This window comes from Musca domestica, unplaced genomic scaffold (genome assembly GCF_030504385.1).
Source record: "Musca domestica strain aabys unplaced genomic scaffold, Musca_domestica.polishedcontigs.V.1.1 117, whole genome shotgun sequence".
Classification (NCBI taxonomy): Eukaryota; Metazoa; Arthropoda; class Insecta; order Diptera; family Muscidae; genus Musca; species Musca domestica.
In genome coordinates this window covers 287,987-308,225 of record NW_026712147.1, presented here as the reverse complement: position 1 = coordinate 308,225, position 20,239 = coordinate 287,987, and the positions used below count along the sequence as shown (strand labels likewise).

Genomic DNA, 20,239 nt, shown 5'->3' with positions numbered 1-20,239 from the left:
CGAAATATTCATAATAGACCCTACAAATACAGGGTGAGATAGAAATCTGCAATACAGTCAACGCAATAATTTTTACTTTTTATAACCTCCACCATAATATGGAGGGTATATTAACTTTGTCATTCCGTTTGTAACTCCTCGAAATACAAAGGTAAGACCCAGCAAAGTCTATTATATTCTTGATCAGCGTAAAAATTCAATGCGATTTAGCGATGTCCGTCTCTGGTGGAATCACTCTAGCTTCCGAACGAAATGAAGTAGGTTGATAAAATTTACTCAAATGTGTATATGTCTGCAGGACTTTTATTATTGAAAATGGGCCATGTAGGCCATGTCTTCGTTTAGCCCCATATAACGTACTCCGATATTCGGTATTTTGATGATTTTAGCGACATTATTCACTGGAATTGTTTCAAATTAGGTATTTGAAGTTCGAAACGGCTAACAGCCTTAGACAGAAAAATGTCTGTGCAGGTCCACGTCTTTGTATAGCCCCCCTATAACGGTACCTCCCGATATTCGGCATTTTGATGATTTTAGTGACATTATTAACCGGAATTGTTTCAAATTACGTATGTAATTAGTTTAGATACAATACTCACCGAAATTATTTGAGATGTGTATTTGAAGTTCGTAATGGATGCTAAGCCTATGACAGAAAATTGTCTATGCTGTAGCTTGTATCTACATTATTCCTGTTTATTTCAAGTTCTAATTTGAATTTAGTAATGACTCATGACAAACAATGCCTATGTAGGTCCACGTCGTAGAGTGGAGGATATGATGGAGGGTATTCAAAGTTCGGCCCAGCCGAACTTACCGCTTTTTAACTTGTTATGAATTGTTTTGCGACATTATTCACCAGAATCGTCTCAAATTTGGTATTTTGAAGTTCGTATGGGTACTACAGTTCTATAACGCTACCTCCCGTAATTAAAAAATCGTAAATTATTTCAAATTTTATATTGTAAGTTCTTAATGGGTGATGTAGCCTGTGACAGAAAAATTTCTATGCGGGTCCACATCTTCGGATAGCCCCCATGTATCGGTACCTTCCAATTTTCGGTATTTGTGATTTTAGCAGTATTTTTACAATATTTTTTTGCGAAAACTTGCAAATTCGTCCGAGGCTGAAGGGTATTCAGAGTTTGGCCGTCCGAACTAACTGTTTCTTACTTTTAAAAGTAATTTATTTTATATATTTTTTTAAATCCCAACATTTGTTGGGGAGAAACATATTTTCTAATCTCAAATTAGATCTAATTTTAAAGAAATATTACAAAGTGGGCCAGACATTCAGACTAAGTCGAACCAACTCTCCTACAACGGATTTCGTCCAAAGCCTAGAATGTAATGTAGTTCCATCTAGTACCAGTATAATTTTGCACAATACTTACATTAAGTACATACTTCCAAAATCACCTCCTTTATCCATCTTTCTCATCTTTCTGGACTGAAGCCATCCTTCTTCCTAAATATCAAGATTTTATCTTTGCACATAATTCCAATAATACCCAATTTAGCAGATTAAAATACTTTTGATTGACTTATTGTTTGAATTACCTAAAACCCTTTGGCTCGTCTATTCTATGCTCCATCAGCGACCATTTAGTGCTTTTGTACTACTGTTATGATACCTGTTTCCAAAAACAACCTCCAAATATCAACCCTTCACACCAACAGTGACCCAATGACCAATTTAAGATTTCAGTCACTATCCGTTCTTACAATAAAACCCCTTGGCCAGATACCAAATTTAGTACTTTTTAGTAAGCATTTCCAAAAACCACCACATATCTCAACCCCCACACACTCAGTGATCCTAATGCCAAATTTCAGATTTCAATCAGTATCCGTCAGGGAATATCAAATTTAGTATTTTTCGCAAGCTTTCGAAAGTATTCCAAACCAAACTCTATATCTTAACCCTACCCAGCAGCAGAGGACCCCTATTTTAAATTTACACAAATTTCAAACCAAGTTAATTGTACCGAATTTAGTACAATTGCTACCCTAAATATATATTATCAAAAATATCTACTTAAACAACATTACTTCCCAAAACTTATTTTTAAAGCAAATTTCAAGATTTTAGCACTATCCCTTAATAAAATACTAAAAGTTACGCAATTTAGGGATTTTTAGTACTTTTAGTACACTTCTAGACCGAATTTCCAAAACCTACCCTTCGTATAAGACTAAAGCTGCAAGTACATAGAAGCTGGAAGTCATGGCTAGCATATTTTGTAACATTTCATAAAGGAATTACAGAGCCGCGCTAAAATCCTGCGTCGTTATCCATTATAACTTGACATTATATGCCTAGCTTGACTTCAAGCGTTTTATGTACTTGCATCCTAAGTTATTTTTCCTCACATTCCCCAGAAATTCCGATAATACATTTGTTTTTTATTTTTCTTTCGCTTTTGGGTCTTCCTTGCATTCTGCATTGAACTTCACTTTACTTAACTTCCGAACCTTCCATAACGCACATCCAAAACTGAAATGACACCAAAAATTGATATTTCCTTAAAATCCAAGATCAAGTCATTTGACCGAGAATGAAAAACTTTCTTGTCATCAATTACATAGATGTCAACATGATTTGAACTCTTCACGCACACACACAGAGCCACTCACATAATTATCTGTCAAAATGTTCACAGGCACATACATACGCCACATTTAAATATATAAACAGCATAAGAAGAGTATAGTTTTTAATGGAGCTCAGTAGAATTTTGAGAACATTTCGGCACCAACACGAGCAACAACAACACAGTCATCCTCGTCATTCGCTCGTCCTTCATTGTCATACTTTTACTATTTAATGGCAAACACACGCATGGGGTGTTTTCTTCGATAATAAATATGGTGGTGCCTTTTGGGACTGTCCCAGTCAGTCAGCCATTTGGTTTAGAGCTTCTTAGACGACTCTAAAAATAGAAGTAATCGAAATGTGAGCTACTAAAAAAGAAAGAAGAGAAGAAAACAAACGCTGAGAAGGATGTAAAGGAACAGCTAGAACTGGGCTCACACACTCACATTTTCTTAGGGACAATTGTAGAAACTCACACACATACACATACACACATATATCCAAAGAAAACTATTTGAAAATGTACGACACATTTCATCACTTCAAAGGAAATGAAACGACGACCAAGGCAACAAAAAAGAAAAGAAAGCCAAAACGTAAGAAGCGTAAACATAAAACAAAGCCGAGCGACAACAGTCTGACAAATGTCTCTTTACTTTTAGCATAAGCTACTGCCGTCAGGCAGGCAGGCAGGTCTCTTGCCATCACCACTGCATCTTGTGGGCCTCTTCGATTCATCCTCTTACAACCACACACTTATTACTAGTTGAAGCATTCGCAGGACTCCTCTAAACTCGGAGTTTAGAGGAGTCCTGCGAAACCAACACTTCTTCTCCTCTGCCGCCATCAGCAACAGAACAGTGTTGGTTGGTACACTTGAAAACCATGTGTTTCCACTTTGTTTTAAATTGTAAGTAAGTGAGTGGTGAATATTGAATGTTGTAGCCAACATTATCACAACATGAACACAAACCCACAAACGAACATACATACCTACATTGGATGGGGGTTCCAACGCCACAACCCATCACTTCGTTCGACTTCTTTAACCATGGCATCCAAAAGAACTTTGAAGTTGTTAAATTACCAACCAGCAGAAGTCTTCAGTTTTGCCGGTTTTGACCTGTCTCATTGTCATCATTCTCTCTGTGGGTGTATGTGTGTGTGTTCCAGCTCATTCCATATTCCTACAACATTGTCCTCATCGCCAACACCATTGGCTTTTCTTCATCTTCCTTCCAGAAAGAAGCAACAAGAGAAGTTATTTCATGGCTATGAGAATTATTTCCAAGTCAAGTCTGTTACTCCAGTCAGTCGTCGCCGTCGTCATACCATTTGACATTTGAAGTTGAAAACTAAGGATTATCACTGGGGATTAAGCAGTGATTAAATATCTTTGGTTTTAGAATATTAAAAAAAGATGATGACGATGAAGAAGCAGAGAAAAATATGAATACGAATTTGCTTATTTCCATAATAACAGATCTTAGGAAAGTTATATTTATAAATGTTGGTTACCAAGGCAACTGCGGGTGGAGAGATTTAAAAAAATATATAATTTTTTTTGAGTTTAATAGATAAAAGGTGACAAGAAATAAGCTTCCGACTCTCTTAAAATTCCACACATCCCAATATTTCTTCTAACACCAGATATTGTGTGAAACTAATAGATAAAATTAAAAAAAAACAGTCCGATCGTCTTCAAATTCCAAATATTCCAATATTTCTACCAACACATTACCTGGCGTGAACATGGTAGATATAGGCTCACTCCTTCAAGTATCTCCTTCACAAAGGGTCCAAATTTTAAACACGCAAAACGATGAAAAAAGCGAAATTAACATCCGCATTTTTAAAATTTCACACATTCCAATATTTCTACTAACCCAAGATCTGCTGTGAAGATTGTATATCGGCTCACTTCTTGTGGTACCTCCCTCACTCCCAAAGAGTTCAAAATTTTGTATGAGAAACGCTCATAAAACGAGAAATAAGTATCCGATGCTTTTCAAATTGCAGACTTACTAACATTTTTACCAACGCAAGATCTGGTGTGAAGATGATAGATATTTGTTTAAATAGTTTTTACTAAAGTAGAAAACCTCTCAGCTCTTCTGTTCGGAACAGAAATTTCGGTTTTGATATTTGGAAAAACAGTATTTTCAGAAAAATTGTTGTCATTTTTGTAAAAATTCAAATATAATTTTCTCGTCCAAACTTACCAGTTTTCCAACTTTCATCGGTACTAGCTTAAAATTAAAAAAAATCGTATAACTTTTGTAAAATGTCCTAAGTGAGAACAATTCCAAATTCGAAAACTTCAATTCCCTCAAAAATCTTTTTCGAATATATTAAACATTTTTTCGAACTCCAAAAAAAAAAAAAGAAAAAAATGGCGAAATTGAGCACAAGCCTAGCACAATTTAGCATAAATTTCATGTTTTCGAAATTGGAAAATTGTAATTTCGAGGGACACCACATCACACAGCTTCCAAGTTTTTGCTGGGTACTAACTCCTTTTATTTTACCCTGCCGCAACTGTCACTGTGCAGCAAACTCCATTCCGCCACTCATACCCGAAGCAACAGCTTGCCATTAGCAGCAGTCAGCGGAGAATAGCGATTCAATGCTTTCACTGATGCCTGTGTCTTTCGTTCAGCCGGTTTCAGGCTGATTTATAGTTCTAATAATGGAGGGGCTTTTGTTGTGTTGTGTTGGGTGTTTGGATGTGTGAGTGTTTTACTTAATGCTGGCCCATGTCGGGACTGTTGGAATTTTTCACATCTGACCAATTGTGTCTGCTTTTAGTTTTAGCCTACTATCTCATCGTGTACACATGCTGATACCCCAAGAATCTTAGATCACACACACACACTCGCGCTTACATATCTCAAGTCAGAATTCCCATAAATTGTATTCTTCATCGTTTTTGCATATGTCGTCGAAGTAGACCCAAAAGCAGGCAGCTTCTTTACCATTTCGCCATCCGTAGTCTTTGTCGTCCTAGCTGTCTTAGATGCGGAGGACATGGTCGTAAAGCAAAAGGATTACACTTACATAAAAAACCCATTTATAGACGTAACGGCTCGCAAGGAATAGTTCTTCTCTTTTTGCTTTTTGTGTACTTCGAACATCGTTTATATCGCTGATTTCTTTTTTATTTGTTGTTGCGGTTGTTTTTGTTGCCATTGCGTTCTTCCAGCGGCGGCATCCTTAGACAAGTCGCTGCGTATCCTCTTCTTATGAATGTCTATGGCAAATGCCTATTTCCTTTTGTTTTTCTTTTGACTGAGCGAATGAGTGACTGACGGACTGAATGCCAGTTTGTCTGTTTGTGTGTATGTATGTTTTAGAATTTCTTTTGGTCAATGTGCCTTTGGAAAACAAGAACTCTTCCACAATCCCAGCAGCAATATGTTGATTCATAGCAATTGATTAAAAATAAATAAATTTTCAAAATTTATTTCCAATTTTAAGTTTCTATTTGTGGAAGTTCAGAAAAAAAAAATTGTCTAAAGATTTTTCAAGCAAGGAGGGGAAATTGAAAAACACATAGAAAAATTGAACTATTTTATAATTTAACTCTTTTAAAATTACACTATTACAGAGAGAGGACCTAATAGTACTCTTTTAAGAGTCCAGCAGTTCTATATAAAACAACAGTTGTTCCATAAGAACCCAAGCTGTTTTATAAGAAGGTCAGATCGTTTATAAAAATACCAATATAAAAAAGCTTGATCTTTTATAAGAAGACCTTATCTACTACAAGAAGATCTGTTATTCTATCTTGATCTTGTATAAAAAGATTTGATAAAAGCTCTTCAGCTCTCCAGCTGTTTTATAATACCGGTTATTCTATAAATTTACCAGTTCACCTATAATAAGAAAAAAAGCAGTTAAGTTCGGCTGGGCCGAACTTTTAATACCCTCCACCTTTTGGAATGAATTTGGAAAATTTCAAAAATGTCGCTAAAATCATTAAAATACCGAATATCGGGAGGTACTGTTATATGGGGACTATGCCAAAATGTGTCTTAGGCTGCAGTATCCGTTACAAACTTCAAATACAAAATTTGAAACAATTCCGATGAATAATGTCGCTAAAATCATCAAAATACCGAATATCGGGAGGTACGTTATATGGGGGCTATACGAAGACGTGAACCTGCACAGACAATTTTCTGGCTAAGGCTGTAGTATCGGTATGGACCTACACAGACAATTTTATCTGTCATTACGAACTTCAAAAACCAAATTTACAACAATTCAGAGAATAATGTCGCTAAAATTATCAAAATACCGAATATCGGGAGGTACAGTTATATGGGGGCTATACCAAAATGTGGACCAACTTGGCCCATTTCATCCAATACCAAAAGTTCTTCAGACATAATATACATTTGAGTAAAATTTTATCAATCTACTTCATTTTTTTTCGGAAGCTAGAGTGATTTCTACAGATAGACGGATAGACGGACGGACATAGCTAAATCGACATAGAATTTTATGCTGATCAAGAATATGTATACTTTGTCGGGCCTATAATGCATATTTCGAGGTGTTACAAATGGAATGACAAACTTAATATACCTCCATACTATGGTGGAGGGTATAAAAATACCAGTTCACCTATAAAAAGACTCTCTCTTTTATAAAAATACTATCGCTCCCATAGGAATGCCTGCTTTGTCTGTAAGAGGACTATCTCATCTATAAGAACATCCGCACTTCTATAAGAAGAATATCTCTTCTTCAACAATACTTGCTTTTCTGTAAGATTATCTGCTGTCCTATAAAAAGACTTACTTTTCTATAGTAAGATCTGTTCTTCTATAAAAAGTCGTCCATGACTTGCTTATCTATGAGAAGACCTGCTCTTCTATATGAAGACAGTGTCTCTACAATAATAGCTGCTCTTCTCTAAGAAGACTATCAATAAATTCTATCCATTTTTTCTATAAAAAATGCCTACTCTTTTATAATACAAAAATAAAATATAATATATAAATAAAAATTAAGAATGTTTCCTATAAAAATACCTACTATTTTATAATAAAAGTAGCTGCTGTTCTATTATAAGAATGTCTCCTATAAAAATACCTACTCTTTTATAAAAAGATGCATTCTCCCATAAGAAGATCTGATATTCTATAAGAGACAAATAACACATATATTAAAAGATCTTCTCTTCCATAAGAAGCCATGCCAAGACCAACTCTACTAGTATAGCCCGACCGATTCTTCGACCAAGAGACCTACTGTTTTATAAGAAGATCTGCTCATCTATAAAGCAGACCTGCTCTTCTATAAAGAGAACTGCTCCTCTATAACAAGATCTTCTCATTTAAAAGAATACCTGCAACTTTATAAGACGATTATAAGAATGTCGACTAAAAATAACTGCTCTTCTACAAAAATCACAAACCATCAATTTTATAAGAATACCCGCCTTCCTATAAAAAATATACTCTTCTTTAGGATCATGAAAAACCCATAAAAAGATCTGTTCTTCTATGAGGAAACCTGCCTATCTGCATCTGTATCCACAAGACCAGCTTTTCTACAAGAATAGCTGCAGTTTTTCCATAAGAAAACATTTTGGTTTTAAACCTTTCGGCCATTTTCAAGAAAAGGAACATTTTTATAACTTAGCTTGCAGTATGTGTATTTTTTCCTATTCAGTCATGTCTGCTTAGTTGTTTTGTGGTGTGATGTGTGCGGCTTTTTTCTGTCCTTTTCAGCGACTTGTTTTGCTAATGTTATTATTATGAGTTTTTGTCATTTCGTGGAGTGAGTGGTAAGTTTGAGAGGGGAGTTTGATGGGGGAAAATACCAACAATAACTAAAGACTTATTAAGAAATTTGATTTTTTTTTTTGGTTCTAGCCCACCCCCTGTGTCGTTGAAGTACCATTTCATTCAACTTACAATGTGGTCTTCCGTCGTGCTACATTAAAAGAGATTCACTCACAGATACCTATATTCCTAGAAAATACTAAGTAATTTTCATATCCTGACTCGCTGTCATCAACGCAGCCATCATGGCTGTCTTCTTATTGTTACAGGTTAATTGGTTCGTTGGAAAATTGGGAAGAAAGTTATTTTTAACAAACATCCGTCTGACATGTTGATGGGCATAACGAAATTAGTTAATTATTCAAACATTATCAGGTTATTAGAAACTAATCAAATTAGAATATGCTTTAAAGCGTCGACAAAGAGGATATACAAAACGTTTATTTGCTTAACTAAGACACGTTTTCATGACTGTTTTAATTTCGGAGGAAACGGTAGAAAAGTAAAAAAAGGAGCAGAGAATTTGTCAAAGGCCTTCTCAAGAACGAATTTTAAAGTTATTATAAAGACAGATGCCCTGCAGACAGGGACTCCTTCAAAGGCACTTCTACGGATAAAAAGGTCTTCTGGGAAGAAATGCCACTTTAACAATGTATTATGGACGGGCAAATTTTCTAAAGGACTTCCATGGAGGAAGGCCCTTTGAAAGGTCTTCAAACAAAACTTCTATATGAAAGAAGGCCTTTTAAAATATATTCTGTAGAAATCAACGTTAGACCGATATTCAATAGACAGAATATCGTTCAAACATCTACTATAAACAGGTATATCAAAATACCTATTATAAGGAGGTAACTTTTAGACCCATAACATACCCGATGCAGATATACAGGGTGAGATGAAAAAACTGCAAACCAACTTCAGACTACTGTCATTTCTAAGCCACTCGTCAGACAGCTATTAAAATTATTCCAGTGACAGCTTATTTACAAGCGTACAAAAGCATTTTGGTGATAATTTTCCAGAAAAAAAGTTATTCGTGATGGAATTCAAGCGTAGAATTCAAGCGTGATAGTGTTATTTCTATCGCTTGGTCGAAAGTGGTGAACTGCCGAATTTGGTTTTCTCCGATGAAAAAACATTCGTTGTCCAGCAGTTTGTAAACAAACAGAATGATTATGTTTACTTGCCAAGGTGATGGTGTAGGCCGCCATAACAGCCGATTGTCTCCCTCCGCTCGTATTAATCGACTGTGGCATCAGAATAAATGCCGATTATTATCGCAAAAATATTCTGGAGGGTGAATTAAAGCCTTGGGCACCCAAACATTTTGGCCTCAGACCTTAGACATTCCAAGAGCACGTGCCACCCAAGAATTATTACAAAATGAGGTTCCTCGCTTCATTTCCAGGGTACAATGGCCACCAAAATCTCCGGATACCAATCCATTGAACTATTGTGTCTGGAAAGCAAGGTTGGCAATAAAAAATACCAAAGTGTCGATCACCTCAATCAAGCGCTTCTCCGGGAATGGGCCAAAATACCACAGAGCAACATTGGGGCAGCGTGTGGCGATTTCATTAGTCGTTTGAAGACTCATTAGTCGTGCCAAAGTTGACCAATTCTAACAAATCTAAACTTATTCTAAACTATTCTGGAGGGTGTATTAAAGCTTTGGGCACGCAAATATTTTGATCGCAGACCTTGAACATTCCAAGAGGACTCAGCACGCGCCACCCAAGAATTGTTACAAAATGTGGTTTCTCGCTTCATTTCCAGCGCACAATGGCCACCAAAATCTCCGGATACCAATCCGTTGGACTATTGTGTCTGGAAAGCAAGGTTGGCAATAAAAAAAAAACCAAAGTGTCGATCCCCACAAGCACGTGCTACGCCGGGACGGCTTGTAACGGTTTCATTGACCGTTTGAAGAACATAATTCGTTCCAAAGGGGACCAATTCGAACAAATCTAAACTTATTATAAAATTTAATGCTATTTCCGACATTTTTTGCCTTCATTCAATAAAATGTAAATAAAAAAATAAAAATTATGGCTTTTGACTTTGTTGCAGTTTTTTATCTCACCCTCTATATAAATAGAGAAGCTTTCTATTAACAGAAGTACTTAACAATAAAGTTCTCGACAAAATTTCCATGGACAGAAATGCGTTGAAAGGTATTCTCTGAATATAAAACATTTAAAAACGCTTTATTTTCTCTATAAAATGATGCTTACTTAGGCCATTTAAAAGGTCGTTATAAACAGTAGATCTTTCAGAATATTGGCTGTTGAACTGAAATTCTGGTACTTTCTTACAAAAACTATTATACATTTCACCAAATATTAAGGTTCGTTCTCTAATTTTTAATAAGTGTGGCTTAAAAGTAATGCGTTTATTTCCAATTAAAAAGCAGATTTTATAATTATTAGGTCCTTCTTCCGAATAATCCTCATTGATCTGGAAGTGATATTTCCCAAAAACCTATGATCACTGAAATTCTATTTCTTAAGCATTATTAAATTAAATATTATGTGTATTTTATTTTTATGCACGTTTTGTGGTCCATTTTAATTTGGTCACGCAAACGGGGTTTCTTTGGTATCGATTTCCAATATTTATGCCTTCTGTCGTGCCAATGGGTATTCAAAACAATATTTGAAAATGTAAATTCCTCTTATATAGTTTTCCACATCTCCGATATATACGACAACGAAATAGCATCAGCAGGTTTATCCTTCAATATACCGAAAATCATGAATATTTTCCCCTAATAACCAATGCTACACTTCTTAATGAACTCGAATTTTTCTCATTTTATGTTTTTGTAATTAAATGTTTTTTCTTGTGTTACAATTTCTACTTCCTTTCTACTCCCAACAACAAGTGTTTTTTTCAGTTCCGCTGAGATTTAAAACTGTTATCCTTTCCATTAATGTAAATCGAAGGAAGCTATTTACAAATTATTTTTCTTTTTAATTAACATATTCATGGTTGCTGCATCTATTGTCTGTTATTTAATCATTTTCTTGAATTCAAACGAAAATAGATTGAAAAAGTAAAATAAAATAAAAACAAGTTCACCAACGTGAAGAACATGCAATGAATAACCACCTTATTGATATTTATAACCTTTAAAATAAAACATACACCTACACACACATATACGAGATGAAGAAAATATTCATGATTTTCTTTTGGGGTTTTTATTTTGTATGAAAAAAGGGATGAAACTTGGGCATCATATTGAGTGGAATACGTATTGCCCTATATTTGTATGTCACTACAATAGACAAATGAACATGTAGGTCCCAATTGTGTAGGAGTTTTCTCATTTCATCTGACAAAATATCTGTCCGTCTGAATGGAGTTTCTGATTTCATTTAAAATTGAGATATATAATAATATCTTAAACAGACATAGAAAATATTGAAATATTGACATTTTAAGTCGCATTACCATATTTCATCGCAGAAAATATGGGATATTTTGGTCCACTTCTTTTAGAACTTTCCCCGTCAACATTCATAAATCTGAAGGAAAAGAAAAGACTAATAATTTGGAAAATTGTGAAATTAGAGTCCGATTTCCATTGAACTCACTGCTTTTGCCCATTAAAAAGATATTATGAGTATATGCAGTCAACTTCTTTTGGTACCTCCCCTACAAAAGTTTAAATATTTCCCAAAAATACTATATACCCCATACAGGGTGAGATAAAAAAACTGCATTTAAGTCAATTTTTTTTTTTTTTTAATTTTTTTAAAATTTGAATGAAAGCAAAAAATTTCGGAAATAGCTTCAAATTTTAGAATAAGTTTAGATTTGTTCGAATTGGTATGAAATGTGGCCTTCAAACTGTCAATGAAACCGTCACACGCTGCCCGAATGTTGCTCTGAGGTATTTTGGCCCATTTCCTTCAAAGTGCTTACTTGAGGTGATCGACACTTTGGTATTTTTTAGTGCCAACCTTGCTTTCCAAAATACTCTTGACATAATAGTCCAACGGATTGGTATCCGGAGATTTTGGTGGCTATTGTGCACTTGAAATGAAGCGAGGAACCTCATTTTGTAACCATTCTTGAGTTGGCGCGTGCTGAGAGTAATGGTGCTGAGTCCTCTTGGAATGGCCAAGGTCTGCGAGCAAAATGTTTCCATGCCCTAGGCTTTAATACACCCTCCAGAATATTTTCGCGATAATATTCGGCATTTACGAGCGATAATATTCGATTAATACGAGCGGAGAACGACCATCGGCTGTTATGGCGGCCCACACCATCACGATGGCCGAGTTCTGGTGGCCAAACGAAGGTGCACATTTTCAGCTGACCTCTTTGGAATGTAAATACGATCATTTTGTTTGTTTACAAACTGCTGGACAAATGTATTTTCATCGGATAATATCAAATTCGGCAGTTCACCACTTTCGGTCAAGCGAAGCAACTCTTTAGTTCTTTTGAGTCTATTTTTTCCTGTTGCGGTGTAAGCTCATGCACTCTTTGGAATTTCAATGGCTGTAGCCCGAGCTCATTTTTTAATATTTGCAAAATGGAACATTGCGATATGTTCAGCTCACGAGCCATTTTTCGGCCACTGCGACGTGGGCTTCGATCAAGTCGCTTCTTTACTTTTCGAACCATTTCTGCTGATTTTGCTGTTTTCTTCCATACACTTCCTTGACGTCGGGCTACGCTACCAGTAACACGGTAACGAGCTATGGTACGAGGCACAAAAGATTTATTCACATTTAAATGCTGGAGTGCTCTAATGATAGTCACTTGTGGTTATCCGCCAAATATAAAGAAATCACACTATCACGAATAACTTTTTCTTGGAAAATTTTCCCCAATATGCTATTGTACGCTTTTAAACAATATAATGAGCTGTCACTGGAATAATTTTAACAGCTGTCGGACAAGTGGCTTAAAAATGAAAACAGTCTAAAGTTGGTTGCAGTTTTTTCATCTCACCCTGTACTTACCAAACTGTCACCAAGACCCGATAAATAGGTTTAGAAACCGTCTTCCGATTCTAAGATCGATTCCCTCCATAGTATGGAGGGTATATTAAATTTGTCATTTAGTTTGTAACACCTAAAAACATCAGCATAAAATTCTATGTCGATCTAGCGATTTCCGTCTGTGTGTGGTAATCACTATAGTTACCGAACGAAATGAAGTCGGTTGATGAAATTTTACTCAGTTATTATTATTGAAAATTGGTCATGTTGGTCCACTTTTTGGTACAGATTTATGGTGTTTCAGTCACAATTTTAATTCGAATTAGCTGTAAATTAGCAGTGTGCTCCCAGCATGTAGTCAACTTCCTTGCATAGATATGTCTATTTAGGTAAATGTTTTGGTATAGTCTCTATATGACTGTACCTGAAGATATTCGGTATTTTGATGATTTAAAATTTAATGTTCCCAGTTTTTCGTATTTTAAACTGTAACACTATCTTTCAAGCTGTACCAAATATATTACTATTTACGACTTTTTGTGTACTTGTAGTACAAATTTCCAATACCACTTTTTATCATAGACCTACCACCAACAGGGATCCCAATGCCAAAACTTCAAAATTCCAGCTCGAAATTTTCTCTATTATGCAGCTCTCATATTAAAGTAGCTCCTGATTTTAATCGAAGGAAGTCGTAATTTCGATCTCCATTTTCTAATTTGAAATCGTGGTTAAGAGAGATATTAGATCGCAACACCGAAATGTGGACTCTATATAATTTTTGTTAAAGGTGGGTTAATACCTATTAAAAACCAAAATATCCAACCGAAATTATGGCTAAAGATTAAACAACAACTCCGATATTCCTGCGAAATAAAAACGTTGAACGGTTCAGTGTAGCACTCACATAGAAGAACCGGCGAAGCAAGGGGGGCTCTGATCCCCTCCGAAATGGTATTTTTTTTAATATTTTTAGGAAATTTTACTTGAAAACCAGATCTGCCGTTACATCGAAATATGGACTCAACGGATGATTGTTTTAAAGCAAGGTTTCTACCCTCAAAAATTAGGGGAAAGTACTTGTCAAATATTAATTAAACATAAAAAATCAAGATTTTAAACACATGAGGTTATACCAAAACCTAAACATTTATGAACCAACTTGCAATATAAATCAAAAGGTAATCCATGGGTATCTACGACATGTCAAAGCCCTTTAGGCGTTTGCTCTACCGACCAAATTCCATTACCCCTAGGTTTGCTATGACACTGAGTTATCTCAGTCAGTCAAGCTGATCTATTCCAAACCAGAATTTCAGCAAATGAGAAGGATTAGTTCCATTGGTGTGACATTAAACTGGAATATATATTAAAACTCATCAAAGGCTATTCACCGTGGGACCGTTAAATTTAGTTCGGCATAAAAATGCTATCATAATGCAATGTAGGGTACCCAAGAAAAATATATTCATTTTTATTGTTTAGTGTTGTAATAGTTGTTTCTTCTTTTTCTACCACTTTTTTGTGTTCATTTTATTTCCACTTCACTCACTCCATAAAATGTGTTTTTTCTTTCTGTTCTGCTCTTTGGCTTTTATTTACAGCTGTGGCAGTAGTACCAGTACCAGCAACATCAACAGCGACACGAACGAGCATTTCAACAGGATTTCGTATTATGTGCGAAAAATCAAAATTATTGTGTGTGGCAAGATATCAAAACAAGGCATAAAATTTGCATCATTCAAAGGCAAGAGCAGTGGCAGCGGCATCAGTAACGGTGACGGTGAGTGCTGGCAACGAGAGTAAGCCAAGAACACAAAGTCAAGACAACAAATACAAAAAAAAACCCAACGAACAGGACCAACACTGTTCCACAAACACACAAATAAAGGAAACGAAGGATAGCATCCTCAACATCATCATCTGGTGGAGCTGGAAACGAAAAACCACAGAGGTGAGACGTTGAACAAGACGACTACAACGACGACGACGACGTGTGTACATAAATAAATAATAAATGTTCCTCAATGATGAAACCACTAAAGCACAACTAAACAGAATATTTGTTGCTACAAAAACTACTACAAAAGCAACAAAAACTACTACGGTTTTTACAACACAACTATCAACGGAACTGTAACTACTCCCCGATAAAATATAAAAAAGTTGTCAAACAAACCGGCATTGCAAACACCGACTCATACACACATTGGTTGTTATTTATTATACAGCCAGGACTTGCAACCACGACATGTTGCAAAGCTTCTCCAATTAGAGTTGTAGAACAGATATCAGTGGCGCCTTCTGAGACAACATTTTCCAGTTTGCGGAAGCGGAAGTTTTATAACACACACAGTCTCTATATTGTGAGGAACAGAGAGAAAGTGAGAGAGAATTACCCACTTGTGTTGATGAAAGTCTGCAAAGAACACGTGCACACATACGCTCCCATGTTCACATACTCGTCATTGGCTCTCTAAGGCCGAAAGAAAAACAGCTGTTTTCTGGATAAGCAATACAACGTGGTTTTTGGGTGCGTGCCGTATTCTCATTCTCGAATTCTTGAAGTGCTCTCTCTCAATTTTCCAAACATTTTTTGTTTATTCCACTCTGTGAGAGTGCTAAAATAGGCAAATCTCTTCGACATTGAATGCATGTTTACGTTATTTGTACACGAACGAACTCTTCCTGGTGTCGTCTGTTTGTTGTTTGATTTGTTGGCTTCGTGTTAACGGACCAAAAGCCGGTTCGTGCTTTCCTTTCGTGATATTGTGTATGTTCGTGTGTCTGTGTGCACGTCAGAGTTTTGGTTTGTATTGTGGCCGTGTACAACTCCTCCATTGACACCTTGCATACAATAGTAACAGCAAAACTGAGACTTATTTTGCAAACAAACAAATCGAGAGTTAAAAGCTAGGTAGGCTGGCATACCGGCTGTGTCGACCCACCGAGTGAACGAACCAACAAATTGACTTTGAATCTCAAAAACAGAGAAACAACCACAACTGAAACGAAGTAACGGCAGCAACAACAGCAAACATCCTTATCATCAGCCACTGCAGGAGTAACAACAACAACCACAAGAGCCGAGGAATACTGGGAACAGGAAAAACAAATCTCTGTGTGGAAATTGTATTTTCTATTCAAAACAATGCCTTCACTGCAACAGGTATGTAAATAAAACAAAGTAAAAGAGGGAATGGCAAAAAAGGGAAATCAACTCTCCCACATTGTAATCTGGGGGACCAACAACACACACACACATACATACGTGCTGTATGTTCAGCACTTGAAAATTGTTTTTATTTCTCCTTCATCGTAATGACCATTCATGGCTGGATGGGCTGTTGAGTCAGTCAGTCATTCAGTCAGTGATGAGTTAAGATTGTCATCTCTCATTTCTTGCCATGCAATTTCGAATGTGTCAATGTAAATGAGTGTGTCATTTTTATCCGGATGTGCTTTTTCGTTGTTGTTACTATTGGCCTTTTCGGGGTTGTGGGTAAGAGAGTTTTTTTGTTTATTGATATTTTTGTTGTCGTTTTTCTATGACATGTGGTTTTTCCCCTTGACTTAAGTTTTCGAAACAATGTGTGGATTGTTGTTGCTGTTGTAAGTAAATGCAGTGGCAATGTTGCAAATGAATAAATAAAGAAGAAAACTGTTGAATTTTTTCACTTTTTTTCACTAGTAAATTTGAATAAAATGCATTTGGGCTCATGGTATATAAAGGTGAAGGGTCTTCTGTTTGGGGAAAAATCACTTGCAAGCTTTTTTCTACACAAAAATTCCTTTTATTGATAGAGAATGTACCCGATTTTTATATCCTACAACACTATTGGTCTGTTCCAGAATTTGCAAGGGAAAGTCGGTTATTGTAGTATAAATTTTTACTTTCTTGCAGTTTTGAAACAAAGCATATGTGTTGGGGGTGGTACAAGTTTGATTGGGCCAAAAATTATGTAACACCTTATAACTCAAGAACGGCTCGACGGGTTTTGACAATTCTCATTAATTCAGAATGGCCTTTTGACAGAAAAGAATAAAATCTAGAAAATCGTATAAAATATGCTAATAAAAATATAAATATTTTTCTGTAATATTAATACCCTACAACACTATGTGTTGGGGGTATTATAAGTGGGGTGGGGTTATGGTCAGAAGATGATCGCATAATATTTGGGGGTTGAAATTGACCAAAAATAGGAGAGTTTCCTGATTTTGCAGTTTCTCTACAGGTCGCATTTATAGACCAATCGACGCGGAGGTTAGCATGGGGCTAGAGCTTAGGGCTGAGCAAAGCCTTGGAAGTTCAATGGTCATCGGGCAATATTTAGTGGGTAAAATAGACCATTACATTTGTGGTAAATAAAAGTCAAATTTTCCATTAAACTGCGAATATTTTTAATCCCGGCAAAATCACAAATAGACGAAATGGTCAATTCAGACAGTTACGTAGATACGGATAGTAAATATATCGGATATATATATATTTAGCGAAATAGATACAATGTGCATATACAAAGGAAAGGGATGTTAGCTAGAATGCTTATATCTCAAGAATGGCTTGACCGATTTTGCCAAAATTTGTCAATTCAGAATGCCCTCTTGGAAGTGTATATTTTGTAATATTTTTTCCACCTTACAACACAGCTTGAGGTTATTATATACAGATTGAAATTATCGTCCGATCCTCACTAAAATTTTCATAAAGGTAGGGTTAGGCTCAGAAGGGCTATTGTTTTTAAAGATGTCCGCAATATATTTAGGGGTTGAAATGGACCAACAACAAAAATGTTCCTGATTTTCAGCCGTTATAAAGGTCACAAATAGAAACCAAAGGACACTAAACCACAACTTTTGTGTGAAAAAATACCAACATTTCCATTCTACCGAAACGTTGAAAATAACCTACGAAATCCAAAATACACAAATGGCAAACTTGTGCTGATTTCGTTGTCGAATATAGCCAAATATCGTAGACAAGCAAATAATATAGATGAGTCTAAATTTGGAGATACAGAGGGGCCACTTGCATTTGGAGATGATCGCAAAATATTTAGGGGTTCAAATTAACCAAAAACAGAAAAATATCCCTGATCACACAATTGAAACCAATAGACACGAATTTTGCATGAGAAGAGAGTTCAAGACAGGGAAGAAGTCTAGCATTTAGATGACCATGTGATTATATTTAGCTGTAACTAAAAGCACTATGGAGTGCGTAAATATTGGGCACATGTCCCTGGTCAAAAAACTAAGGGTAATATCTGGGCAGTGTTCTATGACATAATTTCAAAAGCAAAATCTTCCAAAATGGATTTTGACATAAGAGGGCCCCCTGTGATGTAGCCTTTGCTTACTTGTTCTTTTATTTTTTGTCTATTTTTTATTGAATGAGATTTTTGCAATTTGGCTTACAATATTAAATTGTACATTTTGTAATATTTTTTCGGATTCTATAACTCATTTTTGAGTTACCCACAAAATTCGGTAATTTTGAAACCAAAAATTTTTTATAAAGAACAAGTTATAGTTGACAACATTGGTATCTATGGATAGGTCTAAGCGACTACTTTGATTTCTTCGCTAACTTACCGACAAATTTCGTTAATTACCGAAATTATAAGTATTTCAATTTTACCTTTGAGTCTTGTCGGTAACTCAAAACATGATTAGAGAATTCCACTGATCGTCCGATCTTCATGAAATTTTGCACTGGGGTAGAGTATGGATCAATATGGAAGTCTAGTGTTTTGGAAGATATTAGGAAAATATTAAGATTTAAGATGAATCAAAAGCCTAAAAGTTGTCTATATTTTTCAATCGTCCTACTGTTCTCAAGTAAAGGCCAATAGACATAGTTTTTTATGAGGTTAGAGCTTAGGACAGCGCTGAAGCTTAGCATTTTGATGGTGAAATTGATAAACATATTCTGTGAAAAAAATACCAACATTAACGAAACCACAAATACATTAAAGCGCGTCTCTGACCTTTAAATTTGCAAATATTGTTTTGAATAACCAAAAACCTGAAATAGGGTGTGAATTAGGGCAACTGCTACGAAGATTTCGATGACTTTTGCTGGACTGTGTGACATTATTTCAAGAACAAAATGAAAACAAAATGTCTAATATGTATGGGAAAATGTTTAGAATGTCAATTTATTGTTGTTTCCGATAGAGCGAATTAGGTATTTGACGTAGTAGAATATCTGTTTCATCAAATACCGATTCTTGTTTAGAGATCGCATGTTTTTTTAAATATATTGGTTCCAGATCTATGATGATTATTGAAAAATAGGAGACATAGGGGTGTTTTCTTTTAAGGGAATCTTAATTCTATTTAAAAAGGTTTCTGATCTGCAGAAATTTTACCGAAATCGTAGTGTTGTAGCGTATCAAATGGTCGGCCCGCCCGAATATAACCTTTGCTTACCCTCATAACCTTATAACCACTAGAGAAAGTATGACATTGGACCAAAATGTGCCTCATTCTAATAATGGTTTTAGAGTCTGGGCCCCTCCCCTACGAAAGGCAAATATATTGAATTGAAATAACTCCAATCATAAATTTGATGTGAATATTGGAGTTTTAATCCAACTCCTCTGGCACCTCCCAAACAAAGTTCGTACATTGTAATATAATTATTTACATTAGATCTAATTAAAATATATGTATGTTAGTCTAATCTTTATGCAACGTCTCCCAAGAAAGGTGTAAATAAATGACTCAAATGCAGAAACAGAAAAGTGCTGTTTTTACAAATATTAGATCATGTGAGTAATGCTTATTATGGTATTGAAAATTTTTCCAACGCAGAGACGGAGTATTTTTCTTTCAAATATCCCAAGCTCTTTCATTACCGTTGGATAGATTGGAAA

General features: G+C 35.6%; 1 protein-coding gene across 1 annotated transcript in view; it reads left to right on the top strand.

Annotated features, from left to right (window-relative positions):
• LOC131807195 (uncharacterized) overlaps positions 1–20,239 on the top strand; it is a 147,014-nt gene that overhangs the window by 19,518 nt on the left and 107,257 nt on the right. Inside the window, exon 2 of the mRNA XM_059132238.1 lies at positions 14,960–16,524. Coding sequence (XP_058988221.1) covers positions 16,507–16,524 — 18 coding nt within the window. The 5' untranslated portion in view covers positions 14,960–16,506. The remainder of the gene's footprint in view (positions 1–14,959; positions 16,525–20,239) is intronic.